General features: G+C 34.2%; 1 protein-coding gene across 1 annotated transcript; it reads left to right on the top strand.

The window, feature by feature from the left end:
* Nucleotides 1–3,661: 3,661 nt before the first annotated feature.
* Nucleotides 3,662–4,150, top strand: LOC131144052 (auxin-responsive protein SAUR50-like). The gene has a single exon (XM_058092398.1). The coding sequence runs from the start codon at nt 3,662–3,664 to the stop codon at nt 4,148–4,150; it is 489 nt and encodes a 162-aa protein (XP_057948381.1).
* The last annotated feature ends 12,335 nt before the right edge of the window (nt 4,151–16,485 follow it).

The raw sequence follows: 16,485 nt of genomic DNA, 5'->3' as shown, positions 1-16,485 counted from the left end.
ATAGGGTTGAGAGCGAATTAAATGCGTAACTACTTTCTACTGGAATAAACTCATATAGTCACACACTGATGTAATATGATCTACCTTATTGAGAAGTGTCTCACCCCAATATACAAATTTTATTTCAGGTCCTATAGGAAACTGGTTCTAGCATTCTAGAGAGATTATGTAGCATAGTGGTTTTGGTTAGTTTATGTAAGTTCTTGTATATATACTAGGCTTTGGCTCGGCTATCTTTTGGGTTTGTAATAGCAAGTTATGTGTAACGCCCCAACCTGGGTCTGTCAGAGAGCACTGCGTCTCTCCACCTCCACCTGGACTAGACAACAGGGGGCGGGTCTTATCGGACTAATGACTGGCCTCACAGATCAACACATATCCTTTTTAGTGTGTTTTGTCCTCACTCACACACTTCTTGAGAAAACTTCCCAGGAGGTCACCCATCCCAAGATTGCTCTAAGCCAAACACGCTTAACTATGAAGTTCTTATGGGAAGGCTCCCGAAAATAAAGGTGCACCTTGTTGATATGGGTAGTAACATCTAATCTTTTAAGTCTTTCATCCATGGGGTATCACATTCTCCCCCACTTATAGAACACAACGTCCTCGTTGCGAACCCACATTTCCAAACCTAGGCGATGTGAATCTCATCACACTTCCGGCTGGGTGTTGGCTCTGATACCATTTGTAACGCCCCAACCTGGGTCTGCCAGGGAGCACTGCGTCTCTCCACCTCCACCTGGACCAGACAATAGGGGGCGGGCCTTATCGGACTAATGACTGACCCCACAGATCAACACGTGTTCTTTTCAGTGTGTTTTGTCCTCACTCACACACCTCTTGAGAAAACTTTCTAGCAGGTCACCCATCCCAAGATTGCTCCAAGTCAAACACGCTTAACTATGAAGTTCTTATGGGAAGACTCCCAAAAAGAAAGGTGCACCTTAATGATATGGGTAGTAACATCTAATCTTTTAAGTCTTTCATCCTTGAGGTATTACATTATGTTTTAGTTATTTATGACTGTATGTGAAGAACAGTTAGAAACTCTGGTAAGTTTTTATTAGACAATGTATGTATTTCTGCTGTGTACGTTATACAAAACAGTATGACACACTCGTTTTCCCGTTATTTGGGCGAATAGTATATGTATGGTATCAGAGATATGCATGTTAAGTATGTATAGTGGCACTCCGGGCCCACCTAGAAGGTCGAGGCGTTACAATAAGTGTAAAAAAATATAATACAATTTACGTTTAGCCATTCCTAAATATTTGGAAAGTAGTTTTTCTTCTTCTTTAACCTCTTTGTTTAGTTTCAAAAATGCACTTAAAATACACCTTTAATCAAATTTATCTTTGTAACTACCCATAGTAATCCTAAAATTAAGTAGAATCCTAATTGTTTTAGTATTCATATTAACTAAAAATTCGAACGATTTGCGAAGCATAACTAAGAAACCTTAAATAATCCTAACATTAAATAGAATACTAATTGATTTGAGAATCATTTTAATTAGAGATTTCATTTGATTTGAAATTTCTAACATTGAATAGTAGGAATAGTTTGAATTTTTTTTTTTTTTGTAGTCATTAAATGAATGCAGTCATCAATAAGATATTTAGGTTATTTACTATTGGATAAATTAATCATAAAAAAATCACTTACTTTGATTATCCAAATGTTACGGAGCAGTATCATCTTTCTTTTGAGGGATATCATTATTTATAGTAAATATTGGTGTTGTTAATTTGTTTGATATTTGTAAGACAATGTATGCCCGAAATATTAAATTGAAGACTAATTTGGATCGTATTCTCCATGGATAAATTTGGTTGTTGAAGAATGTTGAATTGAACTTCATTATGATCTTCTGTAATTAGTTATCTATGCCTTATGTACACTGCACTACGCCTAATTAACTCAGCTTGTCTACGTTTAATGGTCATTGATTGTCTCCGGCTTTTGCCATTAATTCTCCATTTTTTTCGTAAGTGCACTCTTTCCAAATATAATTGTTGAGTTGAGTTTTGTGAACTCATTTCTACATGAATCATTAAAGTTATTTAGAACATAATGAATTGTAACCATTAAATGTTACGGAAGAAAAGTAAATTTACACATATGATGTTAAACTATAATTGAGAAACATGTGTTGAACTAAAGGGCTTTTGACTCCAAATTTACATAGTACAAAATATAATATGAGGAAATAGATAGTAAAATAAATGAACACAATTAACAAACAAAAAAAAGTGTACCTATATTGAAAGAGGTCTTCAATTTGGATTTGTATTGAATTTAGATAAGATATAAAATTGTATTAAAATTTATTAAAATCCACCCAAATTAGAATTTTCGATCCAAAATAAAAGCTTCTAAATGCAGATTTTCTAATCTCTAATACTAAAATGGGGATTAACCCTTTGGTGTCTTCTTTCATATGCACATGCCCACGACCAATAGGAATAACAGAAATAATGTGGACTGGACACCTCTGAATCAGCCTCACCACATTTTGTGTCTTATAGAAAAGCTTTCAGAATTTCATTTTTTGAAAACGTATCCTAGCCATATAAATAAATGAAGCATAAAAATAGAAAATAAACATACCTTGTCCTAATTAATGCAGGACAAATTACTTGGTGTACATCGAATAAATATTCCAAGACTAATATGATTTTACTATATGCATAAAAATAATTATAACTAGACAACACATAATAAAATCATGTTAATTTTAATATATACATCTGATAAATCGAATAATTTTTTCTAAAATACACGGTATTTCAAAATTTTATAGAACTAGTTTTGATTAAGAATTTTACTTGAAAAAATGAAATAAAAGGAAATTAAAAATTTTTAAAAATAAATATTAAAGATGTTCAAGATTAAAATTTGTTGAGAAAAAGAAAAAGAAAAAGAAAAAGCAAAACTGCCTCTCCCAGGCCCCTACTTGAATTGCATGCCCACTTCCTGAGAGGACCTGCATTCATAGAAACCTCCCCATTTAAGTCGCTATACAACCATTTTATAATAATAATAATAGAAATTCTAAAATTAAAATAACCTGTCCCGGCGTTGACAAGTGGGTTTGCTAAACTTTTGTCCCACCAAATAAAAATATTTTTTAAAAAAATGAAAGTGGGTTTCGATAATTTTATATCCTCATCGTATTGCTTTATATATGAAGCGCACTGCATGCTCTGTTTTTGAGATGGCTGGATAGATAAGCTAGCCTGTCATTCTGTGAAGCCTGATCACAGAAGACACAGAACCCAGAAGCAACTTGAAACCCCTGTCTCCCTTGCTTCTTCTCCTCCTTCTGCTCCTTTCTCTGCTACCCACCTTCGATCTTAACTCTCTCGTCTCGAATCCTTCAATTTCTTCCTTTTTGCATGATCTTATATCTGTTTGTTTCCTGAGAAAATCCAAACCAGATAGCTATGAGCAACCCAGTGATGCCCAGGATCAAAGTCACGTTCCATTTGGTATACGACAGAGGCTAATTTTGATCCAAACCACCCAAAAAGGATCAAATCTGAGCTGTTCTGTTTTTTCCTTTAAAATTGTAATTTCTGCTGCAAATCATAGAAATAGAGGCCCTCTTTTCTTTCTTGCTTTCCTTCCTTCTGTCTTTCTTTTGTGTTTTTGATTCATGGACTTAGTGATTAATAAGGAGAAAGGGAAGAAGGGGCTTCTGATCAAGACATGGGAGCGGTGCAGATCCTTCGGCCGCGGTGCCCGGAAGACCGCTCCGTTGGACGGCGCGATGATGACGAAGAGCAAGACGTGGCCGCGCGCGGCCGCGGCGGGCGGGCGGAAGAAACAGGGGGTGGCGCGAGAGGGATGTTTCTGCGTCTACGTGGGACCTCAGAAACAGAGGTTCGTGGTGAAAGCAGAGTACGCCAACCACCCGCTGTTCAAGATGCTTCTGGAAGAAGCTGAGCTGGAGTACGGGTACAACAGCCAGGGCCCACTCGCGCTACCCTGCTCCGTTGATCTTTTCTACAAGGTCTTGATGGAGATGGACGGTGGCGATGACGATGATCGGATTCATCAAGCGTGTGGGTTCGCCAACGGTTGCGGGCCCTATCAACTTCTCAGTCCGTCCCGCATGGCCCTGATGAACAAGACGAACTTCTAGGTGATCTCCGAACACATCATTACCGTCCGTTCTATAAATCTCGTTCAGTTAATTTTTATACAGTTTGTTAAGTGAACGGTATCGATGTGGGTTATAATAAATAATATATGAATGAGTGCTCGTTTTTATTAAAAAGTTCAAATCTAGCTCCAAATACACTCTACAATGATAAGGTGCAATTTAATTTATATATGCACACGCCAGTGGGCGCTCTAGTGTCTTAATTTATTATTTTTTAGGAATAAAAAAAATAAAATTAAACAATTATGTAAATTATGAAATAAAAATAATTTGTTAAATTATTATATATTCATAGTTTATAAATATTATAAGATAGTATTTTGGAGTATGAAATTTAAATTTTGAATTTAAATTTGAGTTAATTTTGATAAATTTTAATACAATTTTATATCACACCTTAATACAATCAATTGTTGTTGCCTAACATCGCATTATTTCAACTGTTTTACCATTTGATTATAATCACATGAAAAGAAGCAAATAAGAATGTCTTAGAGGATCGGAGTGTATTTCGGAAAATCATTATGATGCCTAAGTTAGAAAAGGGGATGCTCAAATTGCAATAGTAAATATAAATGAGAGAGAATGGAATGGTTATCCTCCTAAAATCTCCTCGAGGGCAAGCCTTTCCTTAGCTTCACATTTATAAGATACTATCATGTCTAGAGGGGGTTACAACTTACTAGCAATTCATGGATTGTTAATAACTCATGGGCGGCTAGGCAAGCTATCAATCACTGCCTTCATAACTGTATTAGGGATTATTGATTATTAAGTAGAAATTATGCGAGATACTCAATGTCACCTAAGATCGATCTTGTGATTGTCCACTTCCATGGACATATTTGTCAAATTTGGACGTAATAGTTTTGATTATATAACCAATAAACATAAAAAAAAAAAAAGTTGCCCAGTTAAAATCAAGATCACTCAGATATGTTATTCAGTTCTTTTAATTTAATCAACATATTGGCGTGCTTAAACTTGCAAGTCAGGTAATAAATTCTATTATTCCACTTTGGACTTAATTTTTTTTTTCAAATTAAGTAGTTTTTAAAATAATATGATGACAACAAGGGTGATGATATTCTTCTATTGATGAATAATGTTCAACAACTATTGGAAAGGTGATACTTATTTTGGTTTAAATAGAGGAGACAAGGTTTGATTATTTTGAAGGAAAGAATTGGGTTAAAAAAATTGAGGATTACAGGATTGTGTGGCTATCTCTATATGTGTTAAGAGTACTAATATGTAGACTCCCAAGGTATAGTTCAGGTGGTAGTGCGGGCTGCGAGAGTGTCTCTTATGAGGTTAAGTGTTTAAACTCTCCCGGGTTCGTTTTCGCCCATGAATTTTTGAAATTTATCTCCCTTTGGAGTTGTGGGGTCGGCATCAAGGTGCGCAGGATTAGTCATGTGGATCGTAAAACTGACACGTAGAAACTCGGTGCGTAATCCAAAAAAAAAAAGTACTATTTTTTTTTTTAAATGTATACATATATATATATCTCTAAAAAAAATATTAAAATAAAGTAAGGAAAAATCCCTTTCTATTCATAAATGATTAGTAATTAATTTTTTTTTTTTAAATTCGAAGTTTATGATATTTTTAAAATTTCAAAAAAGATATGTGTCATTTTAAAATTTTATGAGATGTCTTTATTTTTTTATTGTGATGGTGTTGTCACTTACTTGTCTTTTTTTATAATATATTTAAATAATTAAAAAAAAAACTAAGTCTAATGTGCATTAGTGCACGTTTTCTTTTAACTTAACATTAATGTTTTCTATTTTTCTAGGGGACAATGATGAACCATCATAAAATGGAGAGACCATTTTGGGATTTTTAGTATGGTATTTACTAGGACGGACATTTACAGACTGGGAGTCAATTTGGGGCATTGTCACTCCCTGCACGCCTGCCGCCCCCTATGAGAAAATTGACTTCCTCATTGATTCGTGGGCCCCACCATAGCATCACATTTACCCACTCCTTTAGCGACGGCCCTGACCCTCGCAACTCCCAACATTCCCCCAGGACCTGCTCTCCCCTTCTTTTTTTTTTGGATTATGTACTGAGTTTTCACATATCCGTTTTATGGTTCACGAGACTAATCCCGCGTCCCTTGAAATTGATCCTACAACTCCAAAAAAAAAAAAATTTCAGGAATAAAAATAAATTCAGAAGAAATTAAACACCTGATCTCGTGAGAGACACTCCCCCAACTACCACCTTGGCACGGGTCTTTCTTGAATCTTGGATAGGGGCAGCAAAATGGGTTAGCGGGCGGAATATGGGTAGGTTGGGATTAAATGGTGTCGAATTCTGATTCGAATTTAAATTAAATAGTTTACTAATAGGTGACTATCATATAAACTTAAATTCGTCAATTTAATAAATAAGTATTTATTAATAATTCATTTAAAAATATAACTTATTTATTTTAACTATTTTAAAACATTTTTTTTAAAAAAACATTCATTTATTTTATTTATTAATATCTTAGTAAAAAATATAAAACAATACATCTCTTTAATTAATATTTTTTAATGTAATTAATATATATATATATATATATCAAATTAAACAAATCACCCGGCGAATACTCAATCCGAGTTCGAATTGACTCGTTTATAAACGAGTCACCTTCTACTAAATCCGAACCTGATTTGGGCGGACGAGTCACGGTTTATATGTCGGGTTCTAACTCGTTTTGCTACCCCTATTCTTGGACTCTCTTCTCCGCCACCCCCCCATTCCCCAACTTTTTTTTTATTAATAATTATTATTTATTTATTTTAGCATATTCAAGGTGAGTTACATAAAGGAACATGATAATCTCATGCTAAATGTGTATTAAGAAAAACTTGATTTTGGACAGTTTAGGATTTTAATTATTCGAAATATTTCTCATAAGACGAAATCATGAGAATAATAAATTAAAATGAATAATAATACATTAGAGTTAAGTTGGGAAATCATGAGGCTAGTGGACTATAACTAATACCTCATTAGAGTTCTGCTGAAATCATATAAGCAGTAATCCATTTTTCATTCACTTTTAAAAAAAAAATTCTCTCAAAATTTAAATTTGAGATATTCAGTATGTCATCTTTAAATTTTAACTATTGGAATAGCTCACACCATGTCTATTGAAGATTTTTCTAACTAATTCATAAAACATCATATTGCATAAGCTAACTCTAATACTATCGATTATGATGCGTCACGGATTATAAATTTTGGAGATAACGGAATTGCGTTAGTTTTTAGATAATTGGTACTAACTTGTCGATTTCATTTTTTTTTAGATTAATAATCTGTCAAGGTGAATTACGTTCTTATTTCTCTACTATTAGAGTTGTTTTTATTGATATTGATAATCGATCCTCTTTTCTAAATAATATGTGTTTTGTTTTCCCCGTTAATAAATTTAAAAAGTTTAAGTTTAAAAGGTTCAATTGCAACATGTCTTCAAACTCCATTTAAAATACAAAAGTTCAAAAATACTAATGCATTACATAAATATTTAATGGCCTTGTTAGTAGTAGGAGAGACTCTACAAGGGGTTTAATATGCGTGAGTAAATACCAATTTAATCCAAAAATTTTAAACTAATTAGAGTTTAGGCCCAACCATATCTATAAATACTCTTCCTTCACTCTATTTTTTCAATGTGAGACAAACTCACAAGTGAAAATTTCAACAATCTTCCCTTGTCAAACACTCTTTTACTTGTTATGCAAGTAACTATGAATCATTACTCAACAATGAAAAAAGGCATGAAACAATTGGAGTTCACTCATCACCTCTTCTCTTCCATGTGTCTACATTTGCAATAACACATGTATAAGCATTCGGACATAATTTGAACTCTCCCCCCTTGAGCCAAAACTTTCCCTCCTTGCGGGAGCAAACCAACTCTTCAACAATTACTCAAGTGATTTTTATTTCTGCATCATCGGATCACATTTACGTGCCTTCAAATTAATTCTAGTTCTCACGCCTTAACCTTATTCGAATCTATTTTTCAGACTTAAATGATCCTCATTGGCCTCAGTTACACATTTAGTCCTTCAACTATTAGCACGTAAGAATAATTGACTTCACACGTTGACTTTACAATGTTACTCACCTAGAGTTATTAATTGTCGATTCTGATATCATTTGTTAGCATTGAGACATACGTCATTAGGATTTGATATATATAGGTGAATACCAACTTGACCCAAATATTTATTCCTTTAACTAAAATTGTCTCATACAAGTTATTACAAGGCTATGTAGTATGATTTTAGAACAAGTTTTTTAACACCCAAGTGTTTTAATTTTTTTTCCTTCTCGAAAAGTCTCTTCAAATATAAATTTCAAACAACGTGATTCATGATTTATTTTTTTAAGTAATGTCCGGAAGCATCTATTGTAAAACTTAAATTTAAACTCGGATTTGTGTGGAACCAAGTTTCATATCCAAATTACATATTTCAAACTCAAAGTCATGTGAAAAAGTAAAACCATTTTTCAATTCTACATCATTTTTGGTCTTATTACTTGTAATAATAATTTTAACCTTGACCATTTTTGGTCTCATTACGTGTAATAATAATTTTAACCTTGACTTATGCACTAAAGAGTTGTAAGTTGTGATTTTAATGAAATAAAATTATGTTTATAAAATTCATAATAAAAGGATAATATTCAATATTTCAAAATTTGTATCTATGATGGTGCTTATTTCGATTGCAAACAAAAATGAAACTCTTATTCATATAAATCTTACATATCGATTTCGGGTTCAATTACCACCAACAATGCATTTTTTGAAAATTTAAACTAATTTCCATAATCAAATAGCAAGGTAATGTTGGATTCAGTTTTTAATTTGTAGTATCAACTTTCAAAAACGTCAAGAAGATGATTTATATATTTTCTACAAAACAAGATTTTTAGAAAAAGAGGAGTATCTCGCCTTCTCCTTTAACCAAAAAAATATACCCTATTAGTAATTAGTAATATGAAAAGCAAGTTAATCTAATGGTATACATAGATTTTATTGATTGATCCCGATCGTCTTATCCCTACTTTCACCTTTTTTTTTTTTCTTATAACAAAAATAATAATATGTTATTGAGTTTAAAAATAATATCCTAATGTGTAACCCAAGTAAAAGAGAATTGCGTTAGGTAACTGATAGCTAATATAGAAATTGTTAGATCATTATAATATGAATACTTACCAATTATGCAGTTATGTTATACGAATAATAATGTTAGGGGACTCGGAAATAATGTTAGGACCCTGTGAGCATCCAGATCAAAGTGACACCAAGAAATTTACGTGGTTCGGTCAATAACGACCTACGTCCACGGAGCACAGACCAAAATTCACTAACTCGCCAGAAAATATTACAATTCTCTTTCTCTCTCTCTCTTCCTCCCTTCTTCCTCTCAACTCTCCCGAGCTTCTCTGCACTATTCTGTGCTGTATATCATACACTTTCCATAGCCCTCTTTATATAGGCTTGGAATTTACATTATAATTAAATACGAATCAATCAAATTAATCACAATTAGAAGTTTAAAATCAAGAGATTAAATGAGAGATAATTCCACCGCGTTTTCTGACTCAACAACATGTCTCCAGCTGTCTCTTGGCTCCATCTTTAACAATCTCCCACTTTGAGAAAGAGACACCTTCTTAACCAATATCATGAATAAATGATGTGCTCAAAATATGTGTCTTCAAACATGAAGACCAACTGAAATTAAACACAACTTCAGCTCTTTTGTAGTCGCCATCTTCCTGTCTACTCGATTCTTGCGCACTAATCTGATGGCTGTCATTTTCACAACTGGTGTAAAAATGCCAGTGTAGTTAATCCCTTTCTTCTGCTCAAAGTCTTTAACTACCAACCGAGGCTTGTACCTTCTAGAGTCGTCATGCTCCTTTTCGATTCTATACACCCACTTGTTGTGAAGGCCTTTGGGCAACTTCCACGTTCTGTTGGAGGTGAGGGACTTCATCTCATCCTTCATCACAAGCTCCCACTTGCTCATATCTGCCACTTGACATGCTTCATCATAGCATTCGGACTCTCCTCTATCTGTAGGAAGTAAGTAATCAATATACCTTCTATTTGGTATATGTGACCGAGTAGATCTCCTAAGCTCCGAAGCTGGAGTAGGAGACGGTGGTGCGACAATCTGCTCCACTGGTTCCTTCACCTGAGGATTTTCGGTATTCTGCTGATGTGTCCCAACACATTCTGAGTGGACCAGTTCTAGTCCCTTCTTCTTTAGGGCATGAGTGTTTATCTGGAAACTAACCCTCTCCTGTTTCCTGACTATACAATCCTCACACATGTCAACTTGCACTGACTGTAGACCACTCAATTTTTCTTTTGAGTGCATCACCCTGAGTCCCTTCTCGCTCATGTGACCAAGTCGTTGGTGTCAGATGTTGTTGTCGTTATTTTCTGCAGCAACTAAAATAGACATGGAGCCATTGGAGGTTAGAAAAAGTGTTTTGTTTTTTTTTACCTCGCGGAATCGTTAGTACACCCTTTGAGACTTTCCATTCATAGCCAATGAATTTTGCTGTGTTTCTCTCATCTGCCAGCTGACCAACAAAGATCAAATTCTTTCTTGGGTCTGGAATATACCTGACATCCTTCAGTTTCCGTACTAACCCGTTTATACTGATCTTCACAACTCCTTTTCCGGTACGTCGCAAGGTTGATTGATTCCAAGGTACACCTTACCAAAATTACCTGGTGTGTACTCCTCTAGGCAATCTCAAAAGCATGTGGCATGAAATGAGGCCCCAGAGTCTAAGACCCAAGACTCCTGCTTGCTCTCCAAAGAGCAGATCAACACCTCATCATTCTTGGAAGCAATATTTGCTTCTAACTTTGCCCTCATTTCGAATTCTTTCTTCTGACTCCTTCACTGGTTCTTGTAATGACCAGTCTTTCCACAGTTCCAGTACTCAATAACTTTAGTGCTCTGAGAACCTGTGTCTTGAGTACCTCTGGGATTTTCGGATTTAGACTGTTTGGGCCTAGATCTGCTGCGGTTGTTTGATCATCCATTCCTGTTTCCTCTGCCTCGACTCTCTATGTTCAAGGCTGAAGTCGAATTGGAGCTATGGTTTGACTGCATTCTTATTTCCTCTGTCAAAATCATGCTGACGACCTCATCGTATACAAGCTTCGATTTTCCTGCGGAGCTACTGATGGCAGTGAGGACACCATTCCAATTTTCAGGCAACTGACTGAGACTCAGTAAAGTCCGAATCTCATTATCAAACGTTATCCCGACTGAGGCGAGTTGATCAGACAACTCATTGAAGTTATTCAGATGCCTGCTAAAACTCTCACCTACAGACATGTTCATCATAAATAGCGTTTTCATGAGATGTAACTTGTTTGCGGCTGAAGGCTGCTCATACATATTAGAGAGCGCATCCATCAGAGACTTGGTGGATGTTATATGCTTGATATTGAACGTCACAGATTTCAACAACGTCATTCTAATGGCTCCGAGGGCTTTTCGATCAAGCAACTCCCACTCGTTCTCGTTCATGGATGTTGGCTTACCCCTCAACGGTAAGTGCAATTCCTTCCTAAACAAATAATCCTTTATCAGCATCTTCCAAAAATCAAAATTGTTTCCGTTGAACATTTCGATTTTTGAGCTCTTTTCATTCAACATTTTGTTTCGCTGATCTATAGATGGAATTAGCTTAAATGGATAGCGTGGTTAAATCCAAAACGATTGAAAACCCTACAAATGGTTCAAGTCGCTCGAAAAATAGACCCAATAAGACCCCGAAAAGCTCAGTCAAAGTTTCAGTCAAACATGGTCAAACTTGCTGATGTGGCAACTGCTGATGCGGCGCTGACGTGGCAGAGGTGGAGCCCACTGGTGACGTGGTGCTGACATGGCAGTGTGGGCCAACTAGCATGGCAGTGTTGACGTGGCACCTCTACTGATGCCTTCAGCTGACGTGGCCCTACTGATGTGGCTGGTTCTGAGTGGCGGGTCGGATTTGGGGCAAGGATCGGATCTCGGGTTCACCCGGATCCGAGTCTCTTGCCGGTTCGAGTCGGGTAGTGTACCGGGTAGGGTCGAGGCGGATCGGGTGAAGAAGACGCGTGCAGCGCGTGTAGTGCGTGAGGAACTATTCGCCGGCACATGGACGGAGCGTGGAGAGGCGTCTTACTCCGGCAAGGCGCGTGTGGGCGCGTGTAGCCTGTACAGAACTCCGTTCGAGCTCCGGTTTGCACGCTTGTCTTCGTCTCAGCGAACTGAATGCGATGCTGGCCTCAAAACGCAATTTTGATCTACTGGATAGAGCTCTGAATTTCAAGATCACTTCTAATCTGGATTTTCTGCTGCAACCGGGCTCTGATACCACTTGTTAGGACTGGAGGAGCCCATGAATGGGCTTGATACACATGAGTGAACACCAATTTGACCCAAAAGTTCAAGCTAATTGGGACAAGCTCACAAGTGGAATTCTCAACAATTTCCCCCTCACTTGTGAGTTCCTACTCCCCCTTGAACGAAAATCGTCTCCCTTCTGGGACAATTCTCCAACAGTTGCTCAAGTGGGCCTTACCAATGGCGTCTTACGTGCCTCAGATTGCATTCCACGTGCCTCCAAACCAATCCTACATCCCACGTCTTGACCCTATTCGGATCCATCCACAGCCTAGATGATCCTTATTGGCCTCAGCCACACACTTGGTCCTCCAACTGTTAGCACGTCAGGAGAATTAACTTCCCGTCTCGACTTTTATAATGTTGCTCGCCCAGAGTTACAAACTGTTGGCTCTAATACCACTTGTTAGGACCTTGTGAGCATCCAGATCAAAGTGACACTAAAAAATTTACGTGGTTCGATCAATAACGACCTACGTCCACGGAGCACACGCCAAAATTCACTAACTCGCCGGAAAATATTACAATTCTCTCTCTCTCTCTCTCTCTCTCTTCCTTCCTTCTTCCTCTCAGCTCTCCTGAGCTTCTCTGCTTTCTCTGCACTATTCTGTGTTGTATATCATACACTTTCCACAGCCCTCTTTATATAGGCTTGGAATTTACATCATAATTAAATAGAATCAATCAAATTAATCACAATTGGAAGTTTAAAATGAAGAGATTAAATGAAAGATAATTCCACTGCGTTTTCTGACTCAGCAACACGTCTCCAGCCGTCTCTTGGCTCTATCTCTAACAAATAATATATCTAAAAAGTAAAAATTGCTGAGATAAAAATGCTTATTAGATGGAAGAGTGCTCTAACGTTAAAAGATAAATTACGAAATGAACATATTCGTGGTAATTTAGACGTAACTCATATAAAAAATAAGATAAGGTAGGGACGACTAAGATGATTTGGACTTTGGACACGTGTAATGTAAGCCACATAATACGCTAATGAGGATGAGTGAATTAGTTACTATAAAAAGCAGTAAAAGGGATGAAGATAGATGTAAAATAACTTGAAATGAGATAATGAGTAAGAATTTAAAAATTTTAAATTTATCGAAAGAAATTATCTATAATTATATGAAGTAATAAAAAAGAATTCGTATAACTTACCTTATTTAGTGAGACTTAATACCTAGTTTTTTTGTTATTATTATCGGCATTGTTGTTGCTGAATGGAGTTTAAAAATAATAGTAGTATTTATCAATTACCATGGATGTGTTTAATGAAATGCAAGGAGGGTCCACCCGTTTGACACCAATTTTCTCCACTTCACTGTATCTACTTTTAACTTCCATTGTCGAAGCCTCCCTCCACTAAACCAAAAGTTACCGCAACTCCCTCATCAAAATAATTAATAAAAAAAAAAAAAAAAATCTTCATACAAGGGGAGTCAATGTATAAGATATTTAAGATTTTCAGTGCATTAACATCGTTGTATTAGTTACATTATAATTCATTAACTGGATTTTTTTTTTTAATTTTTAAATTTTAAATATAAGATTTTGAATCTTATTATTAATATTCACTGTAATAATTGTGAATTATATATGTGTAATTTTTCTAAGTACCATAACAATGACTTTTTTCTTATTCTATTAAAGGTCTTGAGTTGTGCTGCATAATAAGAGATATTTGATAATTTTAATTTTACATTCACATTCTTTCTTATTCTCTATTTAAGTTCAAACTTGATAATTCTAACATGAAAGTTCAAACTTAAACTATTGTGATGTTTTTTACGAGATAACTAGATATTTGCTAGTGAGAGTGAACTTATGCCTATATCATCTTGTCTTGTAATAATTGTGTAAAGTTGTTGATAAGTGATATCCTGATATTTAAAGTTTGAGATTTTTATATTGTAAGTTTTAAGTTTGAATCTTTTAAAAAATAAAAGTGATGTTGTAATGATTTTACAGTCAATTTTTTAAGGTAGTAATGTATTGCATTTCAACTTATAATTATATTATAATGAGTATTTATTTTTATAATTTTTATTTTAATATTATATTTCGACGAACAATGATGATTATAGTACAAAACATGCTCAATTCCTAATTGACAAGTGGGGGGACTAAATTCCACAAATGGGAGGAAAAAAATCAACAAGTATGAATTCAAGTTTTTCTCTTCAATTGTTAATTCTCAAGCTTAGAATTCCACATAGGAAAGTGGGGAAAGAGGAAAAAGGTTGAAAGCTTTAGATTTGGAGAGCGTGGAGGACCACATTGAGTGGATTAGGCTAAAGGGGTGAGGGGGCAAAAGGAGAGTAATGATTTGGAAATTTAATTTTGGTGTTGGGTTTGGAATCCCATAAAAGGCTAGACAATGTTGCAAACCTTAAATTGATCCTACTCAATATCTTTTCATGATCAAACACCCTTTACCTAGTTCCACCAAATATATATATATATATATATATATATATATATATATATATATATAACACCTTGTTTGGCATTTTATTTGTAATGATTGAGGCTTGGTAGGGCAATTGCTTCCATATTTATATTCTTGTGTCATGTCACTTATAAATAATTTTATATAGAAAAAGATAGTTGGAAGGATTGTGATTGATATCATTTAAAATTCTAATTATTGAGATAAAGGGTTTATTTTTTTTTTTTTTGGAGTCGAGCCATAAAACTTAGAACAATTATTTCAATTTTGAATGGGTGCTAGATTCACAAAATTATGGGGTCTTTGGTATTATTTTAAAATTTATAACATCAAAAATAAAAAATCAAAAGCCTAAATAAAAAAAAATAAAATAGTTGAATAAATATTTATTTTTATCTTTGAATCGAATAACAATTTAAAATATGAGTAAAATAAAAAAAATATAAAACATGTAAGCTTAAATTTTGTTATAAAAATTAAATTAATATAATTATCAGGAGTGCGTCAATGGGCAGACAATTTTCAATTCCCCGAATTTAGTATCTCACCATAGTGTCTAGAGAGGCACGATGGTCATTGCAGTCTTCGAGTTATCAAAAAAAAAAAAAAAATCCCAACCGTCCCAAGTTAATCCCTATGGGGCACTTTTGTTATTTTTATTAAGATTCTTTTGAAACTCAAAAGAATATCAACAAAAGCAAAAGAAAATGAAAAATGTATAGTTTTTCATATTTAGATATCAATGAAAGTGGAAAAATGAATAAAATTTATAAAAAATCAATGAATAAAAATTTAATTTTATACATCAATACATGTAATTTTCTTAATTTTTAATTACGTTGGAAATATCTTTTTGGATAATACTATTTGAAGCAAAATATAACAAAAAATATGAATTTTCTTTTCAACTTTATATTATTATTATTTTAAGTAAAATTTGGATTAGACAGAATATAAGTGTGTCGTGGGAAAACATAATATGATAGACAATTAAACCCTTTATCATTATGAGTTAATTAGTGTCACTTGAGATTAATAATATTATGACCAATAATAAGTAGAGTAAACATCAGTCTACTTTCACGGGTCTTACAATATCAATAAAATATTAAGTATAGCGAATATATATAATGAATCTAATATGATTTTAATATGTATAAAAAATATTTATTTTTAATTTAAATAAATATACATAATAAAAATACTAACCATATTATAAATCTTAAACGGGTCCAAGACATCCAATATTTTCCTTAAATCATATTAGATATGTTGTATATATTCAAGTAATGTTTGAGAGTTTGGATTTAGATGTTAAATTTGTAATTGAATTTGTGAATAAATTTTAATATAATTTTATATTATGTTTTATTCAAATTCAGTATAAATTGAAGTATAATGATTTGAATATA

Source organism: Malania oleifera, chromosome 12 (assembly GCF_029873635.1).
Source record: "Malania oleifera isolate guangnan ecotype guangnan chromosome 12, ASM2987363v1, whole genome shotgun sequence".
Classification (NCBI taxonomy): Eukaryota; Viridiplantae; Streptophyta; class Magnoliopsida; order Santalales; family Ximeniaceae; genus Malania; species Malania oleifera.
The sequence above is the reverse complement of the archived record's forward strand: the minus strand, read 5'-3'. Positions and strand labels throughout refer to the sequence as shown.